General features: G+C 40.5%; 1 protein-coding gene across 2 annotated transcripts in view; it reads right to left on the bottom strand.

The window, feature by feature from the left end:
- pard6gb (par-6 family cell polarity regulator gamma b) overlaps nt 1–12173 on the bottom strand; it is an 83227-nt gene that overhangs the window by 41002 nt on the left and 30052 nt on the right. For both annotated transcript variants that reach the window (XM_062056616.1, XM_062056617.1), the window contains exon 2: nt 11585–11807. In XM_062056616.1, the coding sequence (XP_061912600.1) occupies nt 11585–11807 (223 nt within the window). The remainder of the gene's footprint in view (nt 1–11584; nt 11808–12173) is intronic.

Raw genomic sequence — 12173 nt, 5'->3', positions numbered from 1 at the left:
ATGGCCGATAGAGGGGCTGGTATGAGGAAGTAAGGCCTTCACTCTGCCGTGGTATGTGCGGCTGGCATGCAAGTTAATCATCCACTGGGAGGCTTCCAACATGCAAAAATGACAAAACATGACATGCACCCTGGAATGAATACAATAAAGAGGTTTCTAGACACACTGTTTGAGAAATTTATCCCTAAATCCACAGTGTCCCTAGGACTAAATCAGCTTTCCTTCGGCTGGGATGAAGTCCTGGCGCTAATTATTATCAGGGGTCAGGCTTTTAAACCTGCGGCTACCATGACTGAGCACTGGCATGTTGACATCCAGTGTGTGGACAGAAGTGCAAACACACAAACATTCTCAGAAGCCTTTTGGCTTTAGCACAGAAGAGGCCAGATGGAGAATGCACAAAAACACACTCTGGTTTTTCTAGTATGTGCCAGTGTACACTAAAAATGACTCGTTGGGGGGTTGGACGAGACCCAAACACAGCAGAAGATAATAAGATGAGAATCTATTTAACAAAAACAACCATGTTCCAAGACAAGTAGTGGAAATTCCAGCAAGAGGAAATTGTATGTCTTACCTGCGCTCTCGAGTTCTTTCCAAAAGGGAGGAAATAATAAATCCTGGCCCAGCAAACGTGTCCGTATCATCATTTAGACTCGGGTCATGGCTCCACTCATTGTTGACAATACCATGAAATAATACACTTGAATAAATTAGAAACGAATACCGAGGCAAACTGAGAAAACATTTATCGTTTCCTCTTGGCTTTCAGAGCTGGAAGGAACGGTTCACGTTAAGGTCAAGCTCTTGCGCACTCCTCAATGCACAACACACTTGAATGTGCATCTCATATTATGAAAAAAAAGCAGTCATGTAATATTTCCCATGTGTTTCTCCAAGTCTTCTCTTTTTCTTAGCAAACTCAGGCATGCCACATTTGCCGTAGTTGTAATTTAACTGATTGTGAGCAGCAAAGCAGCGGCCTGTAAAACTGTCATCACACACAACGTTTGATCTCTGAGCAACTGGAGGCGCCAAGTTGTTGGGTAACAGCGGCGATCTGGCCGTCTGCAAGCATTTTTGGTTTAGCTTTAGCTGGCACTGCCCTTCTCAGTCCCATGAAAATTCCAGAATTTTAGTATTTTCTTTTAAGTAAGTCTCAGGTACCATAACAGTGTTTTCCAGCCTTAATGCTGAAATTCAAGCCAGGGAAGACAGGGTTTTGTGTGTCTACTCTGTAGTTTAAATGCTGATGAGCTGTGTTTGTCCACAAGTGTGTCTCCAAGAAGGCTATTGTGCACTTTATCCAGTTTTTACATAAACACTGTAACTATGCACTTGTCCAACGCAATGTAGCTGACTGACAAATCAGGCAAAAGTCAGCCAAGTTAGGCTTCATCTCAAGATGCGTACTGAAGCCTGATTTTTTTTTTTCTACAAAGCTGTGATGTGAGGGGCTTATACACAGCATGGGGTCATCTAGCTAGAGGCGGGTCAGAGGTGGTATCATGTTTATGAGAAAGGAGGTTTTTCCTTCAGGATGTCAAATGCTGAAACCTCAAAAGGTGTTCAGGAGTGTCTCTCTACTCAAAGATGGGGAAAACAATGAAGGGAAATTATAGTTTTTCTCATATTTGGTGCTCATAAATCATTATTGTTGGAATGTCATTAAAGTCACTTTTGCATAGTAGTTTATAGTGCTGTGTGACATTCCAATATACATTGTAGTATTACATAAAAATGTCTATTGTACGATATAACTATTGCTTATATAATATTTTTAACGTCTGGGCTGCGGCTATTCTAAAATAGTGGGGCGGACCCCCCTGGAAGCATTTTTACGTCCCTTATACAAACTTTACGGCAAGAACATTGCAGAGACAAAAAGCACAATGACGCTAAACCAACACAATACAAAGAATAATTAGTGCCATAAAGAGCAACTCCTTTGTTTGGATTTTAAAAAGTCGGTAGGTAGGCGGCAGGCTAAACTGCTAAAATATGTCACCAGTGAGTCGTTGCAAGAGACTTGAACACGTACAGTATATTCTTTTCTATCACCTGAAGACACGAGATGAAGAACAGTACACAGATGGTGTTGAAACGCAACGGAATACTAACATTGCCTCAAAACCCCGACGAGATGAAAAGAAGCACACACCAAACAAGCCTAACAGACGTGTTGTCCAAAGGTACCGTCTAAGACAAGCAGTTCTACAGACACCATCTCTAAATTCATGTGTGTAAACATGACTTTAGTATTCACTTTTGAAAAGAAGGGCTGGTACCTAGAAGGGGTCATATTGTGAGTTTTTTTTCTACATTTAAAACACTTCGTTGTGGTCTACATAACATGTAATAGTTGTTCTTTGGTCAAAATGTTGCATAGATTTTGTTTTACAGCTCGTTTTAAAGCTGATATCTCTTCAGAATGTGCCGTTTTGTGGGTGCTCTTATTTACGTGGCTCCACTAAAACTGTGTCTTCCCCGGTCATCCATGTAGTTTTTAGCGCTTCCATAGCAAGTCTACTGACAGATATAAGTTAGAACAAGGGGTGTAATGGTATTGTAGATACCACGGTATTATGGTTTAAAGTCTTCACAATAATGCCGTGACGCATGACGGTATCAAACAAAAACTTGGTGTGTAGTTTTTTTCCCTGACGCTTTAGCTTTGGCCGGATCTGAAATAAACTACATCTACCAGAATCCTCTGCGTAGCGCGGGGCCGACAAGATAGAGCGTGGAACGCCGTACACAGGAAGTAAAGTGTGTTCGTAGTAGATGTACTAGTATTAGTATGTACGTAGTAGAAATTCCCTTTTTGGCCATTTCCTGAAAATGTCAATCCATCCGTAACTAATTGAGTTATGTTGCTAACAAAGAGACAAACAAATCCCGGTGCAAATATAACTTTTTTAGCAAAGGTAAGAAGGTCTGCGAGCCAGCCAGTCATGTCGCACTACACAGAGGGAAATCACCCCCCAAAAAATTCTACATTGCGGGAAATAGGAGTAAGCTGAAAATCCCCTCGATAAAACCTCAATCCCTCCATCCATTTTTCTACCGCTTGTCTCTCTCTATGTCACGGGGCGTCTGAAGCCTATCCAGCAGCACTCGGGCGGAAGGCAGGGTACACACTGGACAAGTTGTCACCTCATAAGCGGTCTCCCAGAAAATATATTTTAAACCCGCGGAACCAAACATCAGTAAGTAATAGGGGTGTAACAGTACGTGTATTTGTATGGAACCGTTTCGGTACGGGGGTTCCGGTTCGGTTCGGAGGCGTACCGAACGAGTTTCCACACGAACATATTAAGTAGCCGCCTAAGCTAAAGTCTTAACAAGCTGCTCTGATTTCTGCCTCTGTCTCTTACACAGCACCCAGCATTGTCCCACCCACACAACCATCTGATTGGTTACAACCATAGCGCAACAGCCAATCAGCAGTGCGTATTCAGAGCGGTAACAGCCAATCAGCAGTGCGTATTCAGAGTGCATGTAGTCAGTGCTTCTGCGGTGGGGTTAGCAGATAGGTGTTTAGCAGGTGAGCATAAGGCAGCATACTCTCCCCAAATTAAAATAAACACCTCCCAGTCAACTACTAGTAACATCACTATGAGCCCGTTGACGTTCTAGAAACAAACTGCAGTTCAGCTCGCTCGCGGTCCTGTATGAGGTGAAGGCTAATTAGCTTTTAGCGTAACGTTAGCTCATTTTGCAGTGTGTGTCGGACCGCAAAGCCCTGTCTGTCTGTGTAGTGGATTGTCCGAAGCTTAAGCAGGCAACAAAAGTAGTTTAGTACAACAAATTTATTTACCCATTATCAGAAGTGCAGGTTGAATTAAGTTGGCCGTGCAGACAGACCACATGTTACTCCGCAGTAAACAAGACACACACAAGCCAAAATCACTGTCGAGTTCCGGTCTTCTGCCATTTTTTATATGTCTCTTGTGCGTCATTGTTTGTTATCTAATGCGTCACGATTGTTTTGTTTTGGTTTTGTCTGTTCCAAAACAACCTTGTATCTCTTAGTCATATTTGGAAATTCTAAACATTCTGTAGACAGGTTGGCACGACTTAATATTCACTTTTGTCCCACTGGCACAGAATAGAAGAGAAATTAAATGAGCGTACATTCTTATTAGACATGCAATATAGGTCAAAGGTCAGAAATTCTACTACATATGTTATTTCACTTTACCTTTTTCTGTGTTGATTGAGCTGTGTTGAAGCAGCAAAAAAGGACATTATGTTAAATAAAGAGTTTCTGTCTCTGATAGTAATAATAAGTAACTGCATCATTAAGCCTACATGAACTCCATGGTGTTCAGGGATGAATAGTCTCTCCTATTGCTATTGTACTATTTTTTCAGCTATAGTTACATTAATCATTAGTAATGGAGCAGCCTAGTTTTGAATGGCAGGGTCCCTGCTATCACATGTTGATAAAAATATAACATTTACATAATAAAAATCAACTACAGGCTTCCCAAATGCTGTAATAAATTAAGCATGATGAGTTGACTTGAAACTGTTTAATGTTGCATTTTTTATATGTGGAAGAAAAGTTTTGTCATTTTATTTAATCTGAGCAACAACTTGAGGCAGTTTAATGTTGATTAACGTGGGCAGAATCATTATAGTGTTCCCAATGTTAAAAGGATGAAGCCATTGTTTACAAATTTGGTAAATAAATAACCAAAAAAATTATATTTTGTTGTTTTCTTCCTTTACGGAAAATGAACCGAACCGTGACCTTTAAACCGAGGAACGTACCGAACCGAAATTTTTGTGTACCGTTACATCCCTAGTAAGTAAACATGTCAACTGTGGAGGACACTGCTTCTCAGAAAGTAAAATACACTAAAGTGAACATTGTTGTACACAGGATGTTAACATTAGTCACCTTAAAGACAGGCAACTGTAAGTTTTTAAAATTTTTTTTTGCTAGAAACAGTGGATATTCCCGCACCATTCTTTGCACTTAGAAATACAAGTTGGTAGTATGATTAGAACATTTTAGCATTATGTTTGTGTTCAAATACAGTAAGTGTGTTTATTCTAAACATTTCTGGCACTTCATTTTACACAATATGGCACATTTATTTTTATTTTAAATATACCACAATAATATCATACCATGGCATTAATACCGTGATAATATTTTACAGTGAGATTTTGATACCGTTTCTACTAGAAATGGCAACAGCGAAGAATGCATGTGCATATACAAGCCTGTCTGCCCCACAACAAGAAGAGAGAAAAACAAGGAGCTTATTGATTATATCATCAGACTACAATGGCGGACTCGCGTAAATTACATCGGGAACCTCCGCTGATGTCACAATTGAGAAAAACGTCACAATTGGGGGACATTCCTAACGGCTTGTTTGGAGGAAGTATGAAGGAAGGCAAGACTTTATAAATATCCCCGCCATGTTTCCATAGTTTCATTTCAAATTTTCAGGGCACAAAAACAGGTATCAAGATAAGAAAAGTTGGTTTTACATAATAGGTCCCCCTATTGCGATATCCTTATAAGGATATACAATTACCTTTACTGGGATATATATTTTTATCCATATCACACAGAGCCTAGTGGTTAGAGTGTCCGCCCTGAGATCGGTAGGTTGGAGTTCAAATCCCAGCCGAGTCATACCAAAGACTATAAAAATGGGACCCATTACCTCCCTGCTTGGCACTCAGCATCAAAGGTTGGAATTGGGGGTTAAATCACCAAAATGATTCCCGGGTGCGGCGCCGCTGCTGCCCACTGCTCCCCAAGGGGATGGGTCAAATGCAGAGGACAAATTTCACCACACCTAGTGTGTGTGTGACAATCATTGGTACTTTAACTTTAACTAGTTGACATCTGGCCGCCTCCCTTCAACCTTGGCCTTCCTGCTTGTTTGCTTAAAACTTCTGCCTTTTCTCTCGTCTTTGCCGAAAGTTTAGTCTGTGTGCAAGAGAGCAGCAGGCAAAACAAGGCCGTGTGTTTTGCTTGGACAAACATTATTTGCAAACGGAGGGTGTAAATCACCTACTATGCTTTGAAGGGCATCTGTTTAACGCAACATTGGCTGATCAACATTGGAGGCTACACTTAACTGTCCTACCAAAGTTGCCCAAAATGTCCATTAACAGATTAACAGGTTTGAGGTCATTCTTTTGACAACTCAAAAAAATATTTGACGCCTGTCTGGACGACAACAATAGGCGCTATCTTCGGTCTGATTACCTGACAAGATTTTACTTATGGTCAGTTCAAGCAGCTACAGTAAGGTATAAAAATACTTAATTGAAGTAAAACTAGGTGGTGTGCAGTCTGGAAATGCTGTAGAGTGGGGAAATTTGTGCTTAAAATAAGTTTGTTGGAATATGCAAGCTGTATTCTTATGTCCAAACCTCAGATTTCCTTAAAGGGGGTTTTGGCAGTTCCCAAGGAGTTTTGGTGTGGTTTACTTTTTGGTCTTTACAGTATGTAGAGCAGGGAAACAGAGGCTGGTGACAAGTGGATCTGGGTTAGATTAGGGATCAGTTTCCTGTCCAACTAATCTTTTGCCTACAAATAAACAAATGCAGCCTTCCCTCGGTCAGAGCCATGTCCTAATTTGCAGGATGAAGCTACAGCATAGGACTATAAATGGGACAATTAGGACGTCATCAAACAACCAACCCACATCACCACCAGTGCACTGCTCATCTCGTTGCCTCAAGGTGTGTTGATAGGAATAAATCCATAGAATCCCGTCAGTTCGACTCCTAAAAAAACACTGAATGAACATAAAAAGGAATGAACATAAAACCAATTACCATATTTTCCGGAGTATAGAGCACATAGACCACACCCACCAAAATTTTAGAAGACAAAAATAGTTTCCATATATTAGCCGCACCGGACTATAAGCCGCAGATATACAACATACTTTGTGAAATTAGTTCTTTACATAGAAAGATTTTGTAAATGTTTATTTACATACCTTAATTGTTTCTAAACAGTGCCTCTAACAAAACAAAAGTCATTGTCATGGACCCACTAGCTGCGGAAGCTAGCTCTCCAGTCTGCTAAACAGACTTAACTGCACGATACATTTTGGTAAATTTACTGAGGAATTTGTGAAACTGAAACAATGCAAAAAAATGATGTTGTAAGTTAATAATACTAACACCGAAACTTGTAAACTTGTTAGCATATTAGCTAATGCTAATGATATATATATATATATATATATATATATATATATATATATATATATATAATAATGCTAGCTTTATTACATTACGATAGCATGTACAAATATGCATGAAAGCTCTCCTACAGAATCACACATGGGACGGTTTAGTAACTATGAATTGTTTTAGTTGAATTTTAAAATTTAAAAACTTTGTTTGGAGTGATAAATGAAGAAACCATATTAGTAGAAACGCTATAGATAGGCGGACAGCACTTGTACTTCTGGTTCAAGGCATTAAACAGAAGGAAATACTGTAGACATACACCCGCAGCACCCACAGCGAGCAACTCGTCCAAATGATGGTGCAATATCACAAACAATTACACTCCTTTTTAGTGTCTCTGTGGGTGTTTTATAATAAACTATTTGTTGAATACAAATCATTATGGCTGTTATCGAACAAAAATCCATAATTTAGCCGTAGCGTTTCATAAGCCACAAGGTTTAAGCATAGGAAAAAAGTAGCGGCTTATAGTACGGAAAATACGGCATCAGCCATTTCTGTTCCTCATAGTCTCTGTGGTTGAGTGACATCTGCAGCATTAGGCAAACTTAATGGAGCATCATTTAGTGAAATGTTGAAATCGTTAAGAAATACCCAAGACCTGCTGGACCTGTTTTGTTGACACAGATACCAACGTTGGTTTAAGAGATCTTCTTAGAGGGCTCATCTGATGCAAAAATGCTTGAGTCTTAAGGCAGTTATATAAAACAACCGGTTTTGTATTGATAGAAAATATTTCAAATAGCATCTCTGATTTGTTGGATCTGTACCAGATAGGCATGCTTTTATTTATCTGATGTTCATTTCTGCTTGTGTAATAATCTACTTCAAATAAGTTTTTTTTTCCAACTTAACAACCCATGACATCTCACAGAAGACACCTGATGAGGACTTCCTTGGCTTGTACCGTGTGATCATCCCTCTTAAAAAGAGGCTAACATGCCTTCATTGTCCTCCTCCATTATTCCTTCATCGTTCCCCAGAGGGAGAGCAACAGGTATCCTCAGCGTACACGTGCGCGACTGATCTCCCAAACAATGGCGAGCTAAGTCAGGACGATGGTGTCCGGTTGATAAAAGGAGGCATACAAGTGTGCGAAGACGGGAACGGTCTAGATGTAATTGTGCAGCTGGTGGAGCTCGAAAGGTTTTATTTTGCTTCTATCTATCAACCTTTAGGTATGTTTACTCCACATTTGCAAAAAGGAAAGCAGATGCTGTAAAATGCATGTCGTATTTCGTAAAAATACACCTAACTTTAATGGCACCCCATATTGGTTTGTGCTGAAACTGCTTTACTTTTAAGATACCTTCAAAATTGTATCATCGTCATCATCAGACAAATGGTCAATGACTTATGGACAATTATTTGCTAAGTAAGGCGTTTTAAATGATGACTATCATTGTCAACCAATCTTGCTCAAATGTTACACGTGCTTGTCAACCCCCTAAAAAGGTGGGTACTAAATTTCATTATGATTTTGCTAAACACCCTCAAGTTCCAGTGTCTCAGAAATTTCAAGTAAATTTGACTCTTTGGGTTTGAGAACAGTAGGGGTGCATGTTTTGCCACATTTTCTTCCCTTCGGAAGCAGCAGTTCAGGAGTTACCGTATTTTCTGCTGTATAAGGTGCACCGGATTATAAGGCGCACCTTCAATGAATGGCATATTTCAAAACTTTGTTCATATATAAGGCGCACCGGATTATAAGGCGCACCTATGCATCCATTAGAGCTGCGCCAAAGGGAATGTCAACAAAACAGTCAGATAGGTCTGTCAAACTTCATTAATAGATTACAAACCAGCATTCTGACAACTCTGTTCACTCCCAAAATGAATAAACAGCTGTTTTATTATTTTCCCCGAGGTAAAGTCAGTGACGTGGTGTTTTGTTTATCTTTTAACAACAGCAAGGTATAACATGTATTGCAACATTTATATCACATAGTGGAGGGGAACTTTTCCCTGATTAAATTAACACGTAAAAAACAGTGATACTGTTACTGTAAATCAAACGTTAGTGCAATCACAATATAGTAACACTCGAAATAGTGCAGAGCAATAACAATATATCAATAACTCAACAGTGCTCAAACGTTAATGTCACAAAACACAACACACAAAATACACATGGAAAGCTCACTTTATGAAGTTATTCCTCATCCACGAATCCCTCGAATTCTTCTTCTTCAGTGTCCGAATTAAACAGTTGGGCGGATACGGCTCCGTCTCGTCGAAGTCGTCATTAATCGAGTCAGTGTCGCTGTTGCTCTATTCCCGTGTTCTACTGCGTGACTGATCGTCCTTAAGTTTAAACTCTGCGTCGTAAGCGTGTCTCTTAAAAGAGCCATTTTGGGGTCTTTACATAAACAAACAAATGGAAATCAAAACGGCACGCCTCGCGCAGTCATATATCCCAGCATGCACCGCGCGCTTCTTCTTCTTCTACGGGGGCGGCTGCTTACCGTAGAAGAACTTCTTCTTCTACGGGGGAAAATGAAGACGGGGGAAAATTAAGTCGGCGGCTGCTTACCGTAGTTGCGATTGATTGATTGATTGAAACTTTTACCTGTTGGAGGCTCAATATTGGTCCATATATAAGGCGCACTGTCAGCTTTTGACAAAATTGGAGGTTTTTAGGTGCGCCTTATAGTGCGGAAAATACGGTACTAGTTTTCTAGCCCTTTCAGGCTCCATTGTCAGAGAAAAGGACGCCATTTTTTAAAAATCACTCTACAGATAGCCTTTTAACTCAAATGTGAAGGGAAACGCTGAATGCTCCTTTCTGTGTCTTTCTACTGTACTGTATATAGTTGTGTGTGTGTGTGTGTGTGTGAGGTCTTCCAAGCAGGTGGTCCACCGACACCCGATTGCTCACTCTTAGTCATCTGTGCTAGCGATGTAGTGGCGCTGGCTGACACAGACATTACATTAGCAACAACACTGACACATAAGGGTACTCGCACCCACACAAATGTCTTTGTCTACTGGTTAACAATCAGCTGCAGTGACGGCTGAAGATTATGAAGCATCACCACGTCCGTGTTGTTTTTTGTTTTTTATGTCACTTGGAAATAAAACAAGATGAGAAAGAATGGCTGATGCAAAGAGTGCAAACTCTTTTTTAAAATGCATTCTAAATACATAAATAAACGTAAACATTAGTCCGCTTACAGCGGAGCCAATGGGAGCTCCACTATTCCGCCTATAAAATCCGATAAATAACCATTTAAAAAGCAGCAACTATACTCCAATTACATTTCGTGACCTAAATATTAACCAAGTATTGGTCATAGTGTTATTATAAGCGCTAACGCAGACAAACTATTGATAACGGCGACCTGATCACTTCTGTGTGTGCCTATGTTTATATCATCGAGTGGTCTGCTGCTTCCTCGCTTCACTTCTACATGCAAGTTTATGCTAGATCATGCCTCTCACCCGAAAAGTAGATGGCTGAGGAGCTCATCCAACAAGTTGGGACACTTTGACAGCCATTTAGGACCTGGAACTGGCGAGAACAGCACCAAAAGCGCTTGTCTGACTTTCTTCATGTTTCGAATTGGCTACAGTTGCCTTAAGGTTGTTCTGTCATTAGTTACCCAAAACACAACCCAATGTCTTGTATACTTTTTAAGTACCTAATAAAAACTGCAAGGTGGTAGCCGGACAACAATTGCAACAGCGGCCTGAGGCGCACACAATGCTCATCATTACAATTCCAAGGAAGGATGGTGTGTTGGGAAGAACATGAATAGTCAAGACCTCATTAGCATACGCATTGACTTACTATCTAGGTATTAAGCGACCAAGAGCACTTCCCACTCGGGCCACTGAGGTACCGTCTTTATCCAAACGGAGGGCGCTCGGCGAGGAGTCTTTTCTTTTCATGCCGATCTTTTGTCTCTGAGTAATGTCTGGTATGCCGGGATACAAGCTTTGCTCAATGACCTGATTTCTATGGCCTCTGTCTGTGTGTGTGTGTGTGTGTGTGTGTGTGGGTGTGTGTGTGTGCGCGCCTGCAAGCCCTTCCTTTGGATAAGACAGAGGGCTTACCCAGGCAGACAGACACTGGCCGAGACACATTCAGCCAATCAGACGGCAGTAAACACAAGAAGCCTTATATGAAGTAAACAAAAAAGGCCTGGCCGTCCAGCAGCGGGAAGAGGCACATAATTAGATTAGGAAATATTCTCCATAGCACTTACCAGCCTCGATGCATTTATTGTAATAAAAAGTCATTTGTAAAAGGTTTACATCTTGTCAGACAACTGAAAATCAATATTTATCCAAGAGATAATCTAGTTGAAGACATTGAAAGGATCAAAGTCCAACATCCTACCTTGTCTCTGGATGAAAACCCTAAGCAGGGGGTGTGCAGTCGACACAGCCTTGCAGAAGTTGTCGTCGTTGTTGATGGGCAGCAGGTCACCGTGGACGTCGGCATACCCGATCATCACTTCCATGTTGGCAATGCGATGGACGTGAAGGATGAGCTTGTAGAACTCCTCAAACTTTCCGGGCTTGAGCCGGTCCACTGAGAAGCGGCGAAATTCTGCCCCATACTGAGGAGGAAAACACTAATTAGAGAGGAGAGTTGGCAAATTCAATCACCGTGGTACCAAAAGGTAACTTTTTTAGCATTGTATAGCTTAGCATCGCACCTACAATCGATTGCTAACCCATTAAAAATAAACATCTTAATTCTGAGTTCTAATTTGAAATTATTATTGCTAGGTTTTCACAGGATATTCTATACACATTATAATCCATATAGGAAGGGTTGTCAAACTAATTTTAGTTCGGGGGCCACATGGACAAAAATCTACTCCCAAGTGGGCTGGACTGGTGAAATCGCAGCATGATAACTTAAAAATAGTTTGCTAATTCTCCTCAAATGGTTCACTAACATCATACGTTTTTGTTTTTTA

The sequence above is a fragment of the Entelurus aequoreus genome, linkage group LG08 (assembly GCF_033978785.1).
Source record: "Entelurus aequoreus isolate RoL-2023_Sb linkage group LG08, RoL_Eaeq_v1.1, whole genome shotgun sequence".
Lineage (NCBI taxonomy): Eukaryota > Metazoa > Chordata > Actinopteri > Syngnathiformes > Syngnathidae > Entelurus > Entelurus aequoreus.
The sequence above is the reverse complement of the archived record's forward strand: the minus strand, read 5'-3'. Positions and strand labels throughout refer to the sequence as shown.